Genomic DNA, 16,886 nt, shown 5'->3' with positions numbered 1-16,886 from the left:
GCTTTCTCCAGTGAAAAAGTCATCTCGTCTGAATCAGGAGAGAAATATGCACAGATCCAGCACTGATTACAAGCCAAAACACTTCTGAACAAATATGTCAGTTTTGATGTTTGAGGACAACAGGGATGGACTTTTGCACCGGAGGAAACATTATGGATTATGGACTCATATTTTGGCCAGAAGTGACGGTTTAAAAGTTAAAACACCTAAATGATGGATTTGTTTCTTGCAAACACCCAGCTTTGTTATGTTACAGTTCTTCAGTAATGCAGTGCGGCTGCATAGAGACAAAGCAGTCGAGAAGCCATCGGATGTTTACTGTTGAGTATTGAGACAAGCTATAGAATTAATTAAATCGACACTGTGAAACAAAAATATCATTTCATGCAAAGCCACACATTTAAAAAAAAAAAATCCCTGCTCTCCTGTACATACAGCAAGAGATTCCCATTTTCAAACATTCCTGGTCATTTCAGTTTAAATGCGACACACATGCACATGTAAAGACAAAGAAAATACATACAGTGTATTGGTCTTTATTAATGTGTATAAAATTGACCTTAATTTTAATCACCTTAATTTACACTTTAGTGTGGCTTTAGTTAAGAGACGTCTTTCCAGTCGCTGAACTGCATGTAGAGGCACATTGTAAAAACTTAATGTGTAAATGTGTTCAAGCAAATAAGGAATTATGACAGATTGAGCTCAGACAGTGAGGGGGGAAAGAAAGGTACAATATAATGTAAACTGAACACACAAACACACAGTCTAACAGTCATTACCAATGTGGTATTCAGTGTTTAGTGAATGACTGTTGCATTGTGGGTATAATGTGAAGTGGCACACTGCAAAAGCAGCATAAAGGCACACAGCTGAGCGCAGGATCATCGCATGTCGCTTTAACTGTCCTTACTTCGGCAGAGTTTCCCTGGCATCCTCAAGCTTGGCAAGAACCCACTGAGAACGACAGAAACGGGTCATTAAATGAATGCATGGCTAGAAACCTTTACAGGATATTTTATCTACAGCAATCATATATGTGGTAAACAAATCTTTCGTGATAAAATATGGCTCTTAAACTCTTGTGTACTGTCTGAGTCATTCAAAGGGATAATTCACCCAAAAATGCTAATTCTATCATCATTTACTTAACCTGCAAGTCGTTCCAAACCTGTACGAGTTTCTATCTTCTTCTGAACGCAAAGGAATATATTTTGAAGAATGTTAGTAACCAAACAGTTGTTGGTCCCCATTGACTTCAATAGTATTTTATTTACATACTATGGAAGTCAATGGGGACCAGCAATTTTTTGGTTAATAACATGCTTCAAAATGTATTCTTTTGCGTTCAGAAGAAGATAGAAACTCGTACAGGTTTGGAACGACTTGAAGGTTAAGGAATTAGCATTTTTGGGTGATCTATCCCTTTGAAATCCCCTTCTGTGTATAAAATACTATTGAAGTCAATGGGGACCAACAACTGTTTGGTTACTAACATTCTTCAAAATATATTCCTTTGCGTTCAGAAGAAGATAGAAACTCGTACAGGTTTGGAACGACTTGAAGGTTAAGGAATTTGCATTTTTGGGTGATCTATCCCTTTGAAATCCCCTTCTGTGCATAAATGACCATTTCTGCCTAAACACTCATTGTAGTTTTACATAATGAATTACATAATAGTACTATGTGGACAACATACTGAATTGATTCTTTTAACTTAATTCAAGTTAAATGAATATTTTATTAATTATTGTTTTATATGACTGTTTGTTTTTAGATTTTAGTTTACTGTTTTTATACCATTTATGAATAGAAATGTATAATACTATATATATATATTAATCCATTTCTGCCTAAACACTCATTGTGCTCCTTGTTACAAAAGGTTAAGATAACAGTTCATGAACCCACTTCCACTATTTGTTTGCAGCAGCAAAAATGTGCACCTGTACCTTTGCTAGTTCTGGAGTTTTGAAATTGATGATCTTCCCAAACTCTTTGGCATGGAACACCGATTTGACTCGTTCCTGTGAAAATCAAATCAAGATCAATTATATTTTCCATCATAACTAAAGAAATCCTTGCTCAGGTTTAAACATGTCAGGCCATGATATTATTGTCCTCATGGCTTTGCTTACATAATTAGAAAATAAAAGTCCTTTCAGAAGTGGAGAAACTTTGAGGAGAATCAAGTTTTAGGGTTTGGTTTAGGGTTAGTACCTAGTTATTATAATGTAAGTGCATACTATATAACATGACTATAAAATAAAGTGCTAAACATAAACATTTAGAATAACATGCACAATAAGACCAGCATTCGATTTAGATTAAATACAGATAAAACTCTTATGTATGATGATGTACCTTTGCTTCTATACGCAGTCTCCTGCCCTCCACGATCATGGGCGCTTTGGTAAACTCATCAAACAGATACTGCCACTCACACGTCAGCTGCCCGAACGTGCCCTTAGTCACAAAAAATATCCCCCTGCAAGAGCAAAATCACACAGACACCAGCTGAAAAGCTGAAAATTCAATAAAAGGGCCAGTAAATACTGTAGCACATAACTTGAATAACTAGGATAGAATACTGTAGCACATATATAACCAATTACATGCAAAATTATGTAGTTCTTAGAAATTGCATGCATTTTTTTGTTTTTGCTGCCTTATCACTGTTTGCTTAAGTAATCCTCAAAAAGACACACAATTTGGTGCAATATGGGAAAAAATGTCACATTTCTGCCCCAAATTATTGTCTGAATGATTCGACAGTGACACTAGCTGCCAAAAGTATCAAGTAGAGTATGATCGGCACAGATTTTCAGCTTCACCTTCAAACAAGTTTGATACTTTGATTCGATTTTAAAACACATTTTGTTTTCATTCGAGTCTGTTGTGTTCAGAACAACTTGAAAAGTATGTTTATAACATAATATATATAGTGTATATTTTCTCTGTAACCATTTACATGATGCCTAGTGTTTTAAAATCAGATTTTAAAAAGCATGTAGTGTATTCCAGCCTTTAATAAGTTTAATACATGGGAATATGGTAAAGCTTTATGTGCCTAAATTTAATAATTGGGGGTAGGGATTTTTTTGACATTCACACATTATTGATTAAAATCATTTTCACTGAAAACTATGCTTACATGTTAATCAACATGTGTGCAAGCTATTTTTGAGTCCAATAATAGTTGCATTCAAAGGTTTACATAGCTAAAATATTAAGATATACACCAGCCCTTTAATCGGATGTTCGCATGAAGGCTTTATAAGCCGATGGTAAGGATGCATGTAAACACAAATTCATCGCCTAAAAGGTTTGAAGCAAAACAGCCGTGACATGCTTAATGCTACTGTACTAGTGCATGGTTAAAACCGAAATGCCCCTTCATCTAAATGTGCTCATGTGACATTGCCCATGCAAAATGAGGGGTTTATATAATTCACCTACCTTTTAGTGATCATCAGGAAATCTGATTCGTTCACCTTAGCATGAGCAAAGTATCTGTACTTGGCAAACCGTCCATTTTCAATATTCTACAAACCAAATGGAGAAACCAATTAATACAAAAAGCACGAACTTCTACGATCAAATCTTTTCTGGCCATCACATTCCTGAAATATGGACCTGAAAAACAGTGATGGAGTGAGTGTAAAGACACAAGGACTGATGAAAAGACCAACAGTGGCAGCAAAATGTAAAAATCATCTACTCATCTTCATATACGTTGAACTAGTTTTGTGATTCTTAAAACCATTTTTAATTGTGCAAAAATGTAGTTCTAAAGCACTTTCACATCGCCTATAGTTCTGACTGGTGTATTTGAACGAGTTCTGGATGCAAGAATGCAAATTTCCAAAATTTCCCTAGGAAAAACACTAGTTTAATGCAAAACTTAAGCAAAGGTATAGTCACGACGTTTTCTGAAAGAGACTAAAGTCTCAGTACACACCCCTGCTGCTGCGTACCTTGTGTCTATAAATCAATGAAATGCGATGTCATTTGCAATGCATTGTGGGATTGATGGGTGTGGAATGGGTTAATGATGAAAAATGCACTTGGAAACAGACTTTATTCAGGAAAATGACAGATGATGGGTTGGGACAACAAATCAGAAGGAATAAAAGCAAAATAATTCCTAATCATAAAACAGCAATATTTACATTTAAAATAGATGAACCACTCTATGACTAGACGCTAACTGAACTACTTACACATAGTAAATTATTCTGATTTTAGATGCAAGTTACACAAACAGACTGAAGATTTAATGAAAAGCACTTCTATTCTATAATGAAAAGGACACATTTTCCTCATCCTCATCAGTGTCAGTGCTATTCATCTGAGAGAGGGCCGTTCTGCTCTGTGAACATGACAAGAGAGGAGAGCTGCAGTCAGTGAGAGCCGCACATTCACACGGCTGTGTGACGGCCTGTGCACTACTCCAGAAATACTAATACTACCAATACTAGTACATCTTGCACTACTGAGCTAATGTCCGCAACTCCTGAAGTCACAAGCTACACAACACATCACAAAACCATGCGTTTGTTAGGTCAATGACTGGTGGGAATTACATAATTAGTAGTTTTACATAATGAATTACATAATAGTACTATGTGGACAACATACTGAATTGATTCTTTTAACTTAATTCAAGTTAAATGAATATTTTATTAATTATTGTTTTATATGACTGTTTGTTTTTAGATTTTAGTTTACTGTTTTTATACCATTTATGAATAGAAATGTATAATACTATATATATATATTAATTAATGTTTTGATATATATATATATATATATCAAAACATTAATTAACTTTGAAATTTGAAGTCTTACACATATATATCCTGTAGAATTCAGCCAGCGTGTAATTATTTCAACTTAAATCATTTAAGCTATTAACATCTCCTTCATATCTGAAGATAGAATTTCAAACCCTTGGCCCTTGTTGGTCTATTTGGTTCCTGTTGTGTTTTGGATGCTGGGTTGAGATGGTACTTATCTAGTTTAACCAGCAAGACTTCCTTGGTCAACCAGTTCATCAGAAAGACTGGTCAGGTTGACCAGCTTTACCAGCTATGGTTTGCTGGCCTACAATCTAGACTAACATAAAACCAGCATAAACCAGCCTGGACAAGCATGAATATTCATGTTGGTCTAAACTGGTTGTTTAATGACAACAGTGAGTGTTTAAGATAATGGCATAGAATTCTGGAGCAAGAAACAACTGCAAGTAAATCAGAAATATATGTATAATATGTAGTGTGTGTTATGTATATATGTATCTGGGTAGCTGACATGGATATATTACTAATAATTAATTTTCCATTTAAGTCTTTTATGATTAAATTTTGTTTTTTTTATCATTACTTTTAATCAGCAACAATGCATTAAATTGATCAAAACTGTCAAAAGCGTATCATAGTTTCCTCAAAAATATGAAGCAGCACAACTGTTTTCAACACTGATAATAATAAGGGGAAAAAAATTGTTTTTGAGCAGCAAGTCAGCATATTATACAGATTTTTGAAGGATCATGTGACACTGAAGACTGGAGTAATGATGCTGAAAATTAATTCAATTTGTTTCAGGAATAAATTGCATCTGAAAATATTTTCAAATAGAAAACAGTTGTTTCAAACTGTAATAATATTTCACAATATTGCAGTTTTTACTCTATTTTTGATTATATAAATGCAGCTTTGGTGAGACTAATGACCCCAAACATTTAAACGGTAGAGTATACGAGTATTTTAAATTGTACTGTAGGAGACTGTTGTCAATTTAAAATACTCGTATACTCTACCGTTTAAATGTTTGGGGTCATTAGTCTCACCAAAGCTGCATTTATATAATCAAAAATAGAGTAAAAACTGCAATATTGTGAAATATTATTACAGTTTGAAACAACTGTTTTCTATTTGAAAATATTTTCAGATGCAATTTATTCCTGAAACAAATTGAATTAATTTTCAGCATCATTACTCCAGTCTTCAGTGTCACATGATCCTTCAAAAATCTGTATAATATGCTGACTTGCTGCTCAAAAACAATTTTTTTCCCCTTATTATTATCAGTGTTGAAAACAGTTGTGCTGCTTCATATTTTTGAGGAAACTATGATACGCTTTTGACAGTTTTGATCAATTTAATGCATTGTTGCTGATTAAAAGTAATGATAAAAAAAACAAAATTTAATCATAAAAGACTTAAATGGAAAATTAATTATTAGTAATATATCCATGTCAGCTACCCAGATACATATATACATAACACACACTACATATTATACATATATTTCTGATTTACTTGCAGTTGTTTCTTGCTCCAGAATTCTATGCCATTATCTTAAACACTCACTGTTGTCATTAAACAACCAGTTTAGACCAACATGAATATTCATGCTTGTCCAGGCTGGTTTATGCTGGTTTTATGTTAGTCTAGATTGTAGGCCAGCAAACCATAGCTGGTAAAGCTGGTCAACCTGACCAGTCTTTCTGATGAACTGGTTGACCAAGGAAGTCTTGCTGGTTAAACTAGATAAGTACCATCTCAACCCAGCATCCAAAACACAACAGGAACCAAATAGACCAACAAGGGCCAAGGGTTTGAAATTCTATCTTCAGATATGAAGGAGATGTTAATAGCTTAAATGATTTAAGTTGAAATAATTACACGCTGGCTGAATTCTACAGGATATATATGTGTAAGACTTCAAATTTCAAAGTTAATTAATGTTTTGATATATATATATATATATATCAAAACATTAATTAACTTTGAAATTTGAAGTCTTACACATATATATCCTGTAGAATTCAGCCAGCGTGTAATTATTTCAACTTAAATCATTTAAGCTATTAACATCTCCTTCATATCTGAAGATAGAATTTCAAACCCTTGGCCCTTGTTGGTCTATTTGGTTCCTGTTGTGTTTTGGATGCTGGGTTGAGATGGTACTTATCTAGTTTAACCAGCAAGACTTCCTTGGTCAACCAGTTCATCAGAAAGACTGGTCAGGTTGACCAGCTTTACCAGCTATGGTTTGCTGGCCTACAATCTAGACTAACATAAAACCAGCATAAACCAGCCTGGACAAGCATGAATATTCATGTTGGTCTAAACTGGTTGTTTAATGACAACAGTGAGTGTTTAAGATAATGGCATAGAATTCTGGAGCAAGAAACAACTGCAAGTAAATCAGAAATATATGTATAATATGTAGTGTGTGTTATGTATATATGTATCTGGGTAGCTGACATGGATATATTACTAATAATTAATTTTCCATTTAAGTCTTTTATGATTAAATTTTGTTTTTTTTATCATTACTTTTAATCAGCAACAATGCATTAAATTGATCAAAACTGTCAAAAGCGTATCATAGTTTCCTCAAAAATATGAAGCAGCACAACTGTTTTCAACACTGATAATAATAAGGGGAAAAAAATTGTTTTTGAGCAGCAAGTCAGCATATTATACAGCTACACAACACATCACAAAACCATGCGTTTGTTAGGTCAATGACTGGTGGGAATTACATAATTAGTAGTTTTACATAATGAATTACATAATAGTACTATGTGGACAACATACTGAATTGATTCTTTTAACTTAATTCAAGTTAAATGAATATTTTATTAATTATTGTTTTATATGACTGTTTGTTTTTAGATTTTAGTTTACTGTTTTTATACCATTTATGAATAGAAATGTATAATACTATATATATATATTAATTAATGTTTTGATATATATATATATATATATCAAAACATTAATTAACTTTGAAATTTGAAGTCTTACACATATATATCCTGTAGAATTCAGCCAGCGTGTAATTATTTCAACTTAAATCATTTAAGCTATTAACATCTCCTTCATATCTGAAGATAGAATTTCAAACCCTTGGCCCTTGTTGGTCTATTTGGTTCCTGTTGTGTTTTGGATGCTGGGTTGAGATGGTACTTATCTAGTTTAACCAGCAAGACTTCCTTGGTCAACCAGTTCATCAGAAAGACTGGTCAGGTTGACCAGCTTTACCAGCTATGGTTTGCTGGCCTACAATCTAGACTAACATAAAACCAGCATAAACCAGCCTGGACAAGCATGAATATTCATGTTGGTCTAAACTGGTTGTTTAATGACAACAGTGAGTGTTTAAGATAATGGCATAGAATTCTGGAGCAAGAAACAACTGCAAGTAAATCAGAAATATATGTATAATATGTAGTGTGTGTTATGTATATATGTATCTGGGTAGCTGACATGGATATATTACTAATAATTAATTTTCCATTTAAGTCTTTTATGATTAAATTTTGTTTTTTTTATCATTACTTTTAATCAGCAACAATGCATTAAATTGATCAAAACTGTCAAAAGCGTATCATAGTTTCCTCAAAAATATGAAGCAGCACAACTGTTTTCAACACTGATAATAATAAGGGGAAAAAAATTGTTTTTGAGCAGCAAGTCAGCATATTATACAGATTTTTGAAGGATCATGTGACACTGAAGACTGGAGTAATGATGCTGAAAATTAATTCAATTTGTTTCAGGAATAAATTGCATCTGAAAATATTTTCAAATAGAAAACAGTTGTTTCAAACTGTAATAATATTTCACAATATTGCAGTTTTTACTCTATTTTTGATTATATAAATGCAGCTTTGGTGAGACTAATATATATATATATATATATATCAAAACATTAATTAACTTTGAAATTTGAAGTCTTACACATATATATCCTGTAGAATTCAGCCAGCGTGTAATTATTTCAACTTAAATCATTTAAGCTATTAACATCTCCTTCATATCTGAAGATAGAATTTCAAACCCTTGGCCCTTGTTGGTCTATTTGGTTCCTGTTGTGTTTTGGATGCTGGGTTGAGATGGTACTTATCTAGTTTAACCAGCAAGACTTCCTTGGTCAACCAGTTCATCAGAAAGACTGGTCAGGTTGACCAGCTTTACCAGCTATGGTTTGCTGGCCTACAATCTAGACTAACATAAAACCAGCATAAACCAGCCTGGACAAGCATGAATATTCATGTTGGTCTAAACTGGTTGTTTAATGACAACAGTGAGTGTTTAAGATAATGGCATAGAATTCTGGAGCAAGAAACAACTGCAAGTAAATCAGAAATATATGTATAATATGTAGTGTGTGTTATGTATATATGTATCTGGGTAGCTGACATGGATATATTACTAATAATTAATTTTCCATTTAAGTCTTTTATGATTAAATTTTGTTTTTTTTATCATTACTTTTAATCAGCAACAATGCATTAAATTGATCAAAACTGTCAAAAGCGTATCATAGTTTCCTCAAAAATATGAAGCAGCACAACTGTTTTCAACACTGATAATAATAAGGGGAAAAAAATTGTTTTTGAGCAGCAAGTCAGCATATTATACAGATTTTTGAAGGATCATGTGACACTGAAGACTGGAGTAATGATGCTGAAAATTAATTCAATTTGTTTCAGGAATAAATTGCATCTGAAAATATTTTCAAATAGAAAACAGTTGTTTCAAACTGTAATAATATTTCACAATATTGCAGTTTTTACTCTATTTTTGATTATATAAATGCAGCTTTGGTGAGACTAATGACCCCAAACATTTAAACGGTAGAGTATACGAGTATTTTAAATTGTACTGTAGGAGACTGTTGTCACTGCTGAGGATGTCATGTCAACTACCCATTTCCATTGCCTATTATCATGCCCATTCCTATTATTTTTGTCTTTAAAACATTTTTAACACCATTATCTTGAACACCAGGGGTGTGACGGCAGGAAGTGAAGTGTCATGCGTCACCTGCAGCATCTGGCTGCCTATGCCCTCTCTCTCCTTATACGGCCGGATGACTCCATCCTCATGGATGAAACGAGGAGGACGTAAACTCTCCACATCCTGAGACGTCTCCGCAGCTCTGCATTCAGATCAAGCCAGAAAATCCATCACAATCATAGAATGACAAAGACTCTTTCCCAAACAATGCACACAGACACAGAGACATATTCAGACCTTTTGATGCCTTGGAAGGTGCTGCTGGCCATGTCAATGATGCCCCCTGTTGGTCTGGTCAGAGCTCCGACCAAACCTTTGCCCACACCCTTAAAGAAACCCGCCGCTCCTTCCTTCTGAGCTCCTACAGCAACACACACACTCATGACATGCCTATTACACTGAACACACAGGTAAGCTGGATTTTCAACACTGAAATGTTAGAAAGAAGTGCAGATGATCAGTGGTTATACCTTTAATGGGTTTAGTCACAATGCCCGTGATGCCGCTCACAAACCCCTGTGTGATATGAAGAAAAGTTCATATTTACAGAATGACTTCCCACAAAAAACTAATATAAAAATACTCTACTGAATGCAAAATATAGATTGTAGACTTGTCAGATGACAATCAAACATTTTTATCAAATTAATTACATGATATGCTGATCAATTAACTGAATTAACCATAAGTAATCACATTATTAAGACATTAATGTGGCAGAGGAGTAAAGCACTGAATATATATTAAAAAAGCGGCTTTAATATATATATATTTATTTTTTTTGGTTCTTTTTTTTTTTTGTAGCATATAATTGTTCCAATGGTGGGAAAATAAAAGTATGCATGATACATGTTTCTTTTGTTAAAGAAAATGTAAAATAAAGAAAATAATTTTAAATAAAAAAGCAAAAACTTAAAAATACGTATTTTTGTAGCCGCATGTTGCATGCGAGTGTGTTGTTAACTTACTGAAATCTCAACTAAGGAATACATTTACTCCATTTTGTGTCATTTCAAATCAGAATTACATCTTTTCTTCTGTGCATCATAAAAGAAGATATTCTGAAGAATGTCGGTAATCAAACAAGTTTCGGTTCCCATTTACTTATGGGAACTTATGACTTACTTACGACTTCCAAATACAGTGGAAGTCAATGGGAACCGAAATGCTTTAGTTACCAAAATTCTTTCAAATATCTTCATTTATGATGCACAGGAAACAAAGCCATTCAGAACAACATGAGGCTGAGTAAATGACAGAATTTTTTTATTTTTGGATGAACTATCCCTTTAAAATATACTTCAAAAAATACTTTAGGTCAAAGGGGTTCAGCTGACAAAAAGGGAATTTTTGATTTGGGATATAGCTTTAAACGTTTCTGTCTGCTGTGTTTTGTAAACTCACAGAGACGAGTCCCTTCCCTCCTCGTGTCAGGCCTTCTCTCAGTCCGCTGGGCTGCTTGTTCATAGCCTCGCGTCTCTTCTGCTGATACTCCTCATCCATGGTCATGGCGGCCACACCTTTAGCCATCGCTCCCGTGATCCGAGACGCCGCTCCGGCCAGGCCGCCTGAGACGACAAGAGATGGACGGCTCAGAATTTGAGTGGAACAAGATTGCTGTTTATACTTGATATAAGCCTCACGTGACAACTTTTGATTGGATTTTAAGAGGAGAGTTCATAACTGCATAGATCACTCACAACATTAGTGTATTACAGAATATAGCAAAAATAGAGTACGTACCCACAGCTCCTCCAACCAGAGCCTTCACACCGAGTGCCATGCCTTCGATAAACTCCTCTGGTCCCTGTATGGCACCCTGACAAACAAACATTCAGTGCTATTTTAATATCACGGAGATACTATTACAGATTTTTCTGTACATTTGTGTTTGTAACTAATTTAATTTTGAAAACAGTTTAGAGGACCACAAATTTCGCATCTTATCAATCCTATCAAAAGAGCTGAAGTTTCACCTGATAAGGCTCATAAAAGAAGGCCTCGACGCCTTCAGACAGACCGCGGATCAGTCCGAAAGGATTCCCGAGGACATCTAAACCCAAAACCAGAACATACATCTGCTTGATAGCCTGAAACAAACAACACACAAGCACAGACATAGGTAAAAAAAACAGGTAGTCATGATGTGTATGCATAAAACACACAGAAATCAGCAGTAGATGGGGAAAGTTAAAGGTGAAAGGTCACCTGTTTGGAATAATGGCGGATGACCTCCGACTGCAGCTGCTGAGTGGTGCGGAACTGGTACGTCAGCTCACAAAACGCAAGTCTGGAGAAAGACAGGACGCAAATGTAAACATTTCTAAGAAATTAAGAGTTCTAGGTCATAAATATACAATTCACCATCAAATATGAGACCTTGTATGTATACTGTGGCATACTACTCATAATAATATGTGCATACTGTACACGGTTTATTAATTCTGTATGCATGGAATATCCACTAACTAAACCTACTACTTTTGCCAAAATATGCAGTACAGAATCAAACCACACTACACTTTGATCTTGCCTTTCTAATTTTACAAGCGTGCACTACCAACAAAAGTTACCATATTAATTTCTGAGAAGATAACTGGATAGTACTTAAGGCTATATAACAATTTGACAAGCCATTTATTATTAAACTTCTACATCTTGCATTTCACATGCACATTTTAAAACATATTAAGCAGCTCAGCATTATTATCATTAAAACTAAAAAAAGAACTAAATTGACTAAAAGAAAAAAAAATGTGTTAACTTAAATAAAGCTGAAATAAAATATATGATATGAAAAACTGCCTTGGCAATTAAGCGAAATACTGAAAGCACTAAAATTACTAGGTGGAAATAAATAAAAACTATAACTAAAACAACAAAGTAATACTAAATAGAAAAAAAAAAAACGAAATAGTAACATTTAAAAAAAAAAATCTAAATAAAAATGACAAAAGCACCAAAATTGCTAAAAACTAAAATGCTGAAAATATATAAATAATTATTTCAAAATATAAAAAAGTATAATAGTAAATAAATAATACTTGAATACAATACACATATAATATGTGACCCTGGATCACAAAACCAGTCATAAGGGTACATTTTTCAAAATTGAGATTTTTACATCATCTGAATGCTGAATAAATAAAAAGCTTTCCATTGATGTATGTATTTGTTATGATAGGACAATATTTGGCTGAGATACAGCTATTTGAAAATCTGGAATCTGAGGGTGCAAAAAAATCTAAATATTGAGAAAATCACCTTTAAAGTTGTCCAAATGAAGTTCTTAGCAATGCATATTACTAATCAAAAATTAAGTTTTGATATATTTATGGTAGGAAATGTACAAAATATCTTCATGGAACATGATCTTTACTTAATATCCTAATGATTTTTGGCATAAAAGAAAAATGGATCATTTTGACCCATACAATGTATTTTTGGCTATTGCTACAAATATACCTCAGCGACTTAAGACTGCTTTTATGCTCCAGGGTCACACTTATATACATAACTTAATGCTTGTTTAATAATGAATCCTCATTGCATATGCATAGTTTTGCTCCCTTGACATGCATTTCTAGCTTGTTTTGGTCTTTCCACTAGAGTGCAGTGTGACAGCAGGAAAACGGAAGTGAAGAGTGTGTTTTGTGGAGTTGACAGCATCTAACCACATGTGAAATCCAGAAACACCCAAAGTGTGAAGTGAGGGTTTGGCAGGGCGGACTGGAATGAGGAACTACAGGGATTTCCTGCCGCAGTGAGAATGAGTGCTGAGTAGTGAGTGTAAGTACTTGAAGAGGACGTCCTGAGCGTCAGTGAGTGTAGCTCCAATACTCTTCAGCAGGAGGTTGAGAGACTGAACGGGAATGATCTCTGTCTCGCGCTCTTTCTTATTCCCGTCTTCACCACCGGTGCTCAGAGAGAAACTCAAGTGAAGCTGCCCCACAAAAACAGTTACACTCAATACTCAAAACGTGGTGATTTTAAAAAGAACATTTGTCTTCAGGAAGCAAAGTTTGGCATCAGTATTGAATGTCTATTCCTGTGTTCACTGTGTGGTCTGTGGTCACAGTGATTGGACAGAGGTTTCGGTAACTGACCTTTATGGGAGAGATGTGGAAGTATTCGTACAGGCTGATGGGGGACGTGTCTGTAGCTGAACTATGATTCAACTCGGTCTTCAGATACTCAATGTCCTTCTCAAACAACTCCACCTGCAATACACCACCACACACATCCAACAACAGATCAAATACATTACTGCGCAAAGGTTTGCGGTCTTTAAGAGTTTAAGTCTCTAATGCTCACCCAGGTGCATTTATTTGATCAAAAATACAGTAAAAACAGTAACATTGTAAAATATTATTTTCATTCAAAATAATTGTTTTCTATATGAATATATTTTCAAATTTAATTTATTCCTGTGATGCAAAGCTGAATTTTCAGCACCATTACTCCAGTCTTCAGTGGCACATGATCCTTTAGGAATTATTCTGATATGCTGCTCATCAATGTTGAAAACAGTTGTGTTTGTGGATAGATTTTCTGGTTACATTTTTTTTCAGGATTCTTTGATAAATAGAAAGTTCAAAAGAACTGCATTTATAAAAATATTAACAAAATATATATTTATGCTTATTATTAGTTAGTAAGGTATTTGTTCAGTTTAGGTATGGGGTAGAGATTAAGGGATCTAAAATATGGTCATGCAGAATAAGCCATTAATATGTGCTTTATAAATACTAATAAACAGCCAATATGTTAGTAATATGCATGCTAATAAGCAACTAGTTAATAGTGAGAATTCATACCTAAAATACAGTGTTACCAAGTATTAATTTCATTAAAAAAATCTTTCAGCTGGAGGCCGATTGCATAAACTGTTTAGACTAGTCTTAAAAAGTTAGTCATCTAATTTTTTTTCTTCAAGACTGGTCATAACTTTTTTAATTCAGTTATGAAAAGGTAGGTTGGTCTTGTTAGTATCGGAAGAGTAAGACTGGTTACCCTTGGGAACTGCCAGTTGGTCAAACTAGTTCTTAAGACACAGTCTTAACATGGTGGCTAAGTTTATGCAACTGGCCCCAGATTTCAAATGTTGAATGGTAGTGTATGTAATATAAAATATAATCAAAAAGAGTGTGGCTGAAGTAGAGGTAAAAGTCTATTATAAATATATTGTTTAGTACTGAAAAGTATCAATAGTGTGTGGAGTTGCTGCTCAAATCACCACCAAACAGGTGCCTATGTAGAGCTTTGTGCTGTAGAGTGTTACTGTACCTCCTGTTCAGACGTGACAGCACTGGCGTGCTCAGCAGTGAAGAGCTCAAGTATGGCATACAGGAACCCAAGATCTACCCGCAGGTCCATCTCCTGAATCAACACTTTAAAATACCTGTAAAGCAGAAATGAAGCATGTTTTGCAGTTTTGAGAGCAAGAGACTGATAGAAATTGTATGAGGAGGAAACTTACTTGATGCGCAGAATGTCAGAGTGTCCGGCTGCTCTGGTGATGATGCTGACGTCAGCGAGCGGTTTCGGCTCTTTAATACACAAATGCAATATACTTTACCATAACAATACCAGATTGGTTAGACACAAAGAAACGGGCAGGAAATAAAATAAATAAATACATAAATGATTTTGCATTGGCCTTTGAGTGAATCGACTGACCTGAGTCCATGCTGACTGATTTGGGCGGTTTGATGGGGTAGAAGACGAATGGGAAGATGGCTCCAGGCAACTGATTTTGGATCTGAAGAGTAAACAGGGGAATTTCATGTTCACTGACCATAAAAAAAATGTGTGAATTAGTGCATCACAATTGTTGAATAGGCTCTGTGGTCGTTCTGATCGCGTTTATAACTCATATTTTTATAATGTGTCTAAAGCTAGATTGCTTTATTAGGAGTGAAACTGACCTGAATCCTGTTGATCTGGACTCTGTAGGTTTTCTGACGGGCGGAGACACTGTACTCCACCTTTAGTGCTGGCAGGAAGTTCCTCCTGAGCGGAGCATCAAAGGGCTGCATTATCCTCAAGTCCACCCCATTAGCAGCAAACAACACCTGATGAACATTCGGTACAGCCAGAGATGGATTAAAACAAGAATGACCTTCTGACCTTGTTGCAGCCCAAGTTATTCAATAACTTTAATTTCATTTAAAGATAGTAAATATCACATGTATAACAAAATTGTAAGCAAAATTTAACATTTATTTTAATTCGAAATAATCTGAACATGAATTAGCCTGAAAAAAATCATTTGAACTTGATTAAATATAAATAAATGTACACTTTACATAGCAACTTCCTGATTCTCTAATCAATCATATAATATATCAGCCAAACAGAAAAGCGGCAAGAATTAAAACATGCCATATAGCAGGAAATACATTTCAGCCCTAATGATATATTGGTTGACAACCAAAAAGAATACCTTCCATGTAGAAGCCTTAAAGGTACAGTAGCATTTCTGATGGTGACAACTGTTTTAAAACAAGGCGTCTTGCCTTTAAGCGCTGTGAATTTGTTCCTGTGAGCACTAACCTGGTAGTCGTTCTCTAGGTCAATGATGAGGCTGTCCACTGGCCCGCTCTCCATATAATCTCTGTAGCGCTGCTCCAACATCGTAGCCTCCTTAACACTCAAAACCTTCCATCGGCTTCGCTTCTTAGGCTTGGTTTCCCACACCACATCAGAACTGACCAACACAAATTAATTTGATCCATTTCGATAAGCAAAATATCTTCTGGGTTGATGTGGATGCTAATATATTTATCGTTATAGTCATTGTTGTTGTGAAAGGGCCTTAAAGGTGCTTAAAGGGGACATCGGATGCCCATTTTCCACAGGCTGTGGAAAAAGTATGATTATGAAAAGGATGATTCTTTAGGGTCTTCATGAAATGTTCAATGATAGTGTAAAACAACACATTTTTACCATGTCAAAGACAGCTCTGTTCACAGCGACCGGTTTTGGTGCATGTCTCTTTAAATGATAATGAGCTACTGCTCACCCCCCCCCCCCCACTTTCTCCTTTTTTTTTATTTTTGTTTG

General features: G+C 34.7%; 1 protein-coding gene across 1 annotated transcript in view; it reads right to left on the bottom strand.

Moving 5' to 3' along the window:
* Positions 1-249: 249 nt before the first annotated feature.
* The window catches only part of vps13a (vacuolar protein sorting 13 homolog A), a 49,140-nt gene continuing 32,503 nt past the window's right edge, over positions 250-16,886 (bottom strand). Inside the window, exons 49-66 of the mRNA XM_016247958.1 lie at positions 16,377-16,530; positions 15,749-15,895; positions 15,501-15,582; positions 15,301-15,370; positions 15,108-15,222; positions 13,928-14,041; positions 13,619-13,764; positions 12,027-12,108; positions 11,795-11,908; positions 11,562-11,637; positions 11,223-11,386; positions 10,289-10,334; positions 10,056-10,179; positions 9,846-9,960; positions 3,460-3,545; positions 2,365-2,488; positions 1,953-2,027; positions 250-957 (exon numbers count right to left, since the gene is read on the bottom strand). Coding sequence (XP_016103444.1) covers positions 910-957; positions 1,953-2,027; positions 2,365-2,488; positions 3,460-3,545; positions 9,846-9,960; positions 10,056-10,179; positions 10,289-10,334; positions 11,223-11,386; positions 11,562-11,637; positions 11,795-11,908; positions 12,027-12,108; positions 13,619-13,764; positions 13,928-14,041; positions 15,108-15,222; positions 15,301-15,370; positions 15,501-15,582; positions 15,749-15,895; positions 16,377-16,530 — 1,882 coding nt within the window. The 3' untranslated portion in view covers positions 250-909. The remainder of the gene's footprint in view (positions 958-1,952; positions 2,028-2,364; positions 2,489-3,459; positions 3,546-9,845; positions 9,961-10,055; positions 10,180-10,288; positions 10,335-11,222; positions 11,387-11,561; positions 11,638-11,794; positions 11,909-12,026; positions 12,109-13,618; positions 13,765-13,927; positions 14,042-15,107; positions 15,223-15,300; positions 15,371-15,500; positions 15,583-15,748; positions 15,896-16,376; positions 16,531-16,886) is intronic.

Source organism: Sinocyclocheilus grahami, unplaced genomic scaffold (assembly GCF_001515645.1).
Source record: "Sinocyclocheilus grahami isolate Dianchi unplaced genomic scaffold, SAMN03320097.WGS_v1.1 scaffold859.1, whole genome shotgun sequence".
Classification (NCBI taxonomy): Eukaryota; Metazoa; Chordata; class Actinopteri; order Cypriniformes; family Cyprinidae; genus Sinocyclocheilus; species Sinocyclocheilus grahami.
The sequence above is the reverse complement of the archived record's forward strand: the minus strand, read 5'-3'. Positions and strand labels throughout refer to the sequence as shown.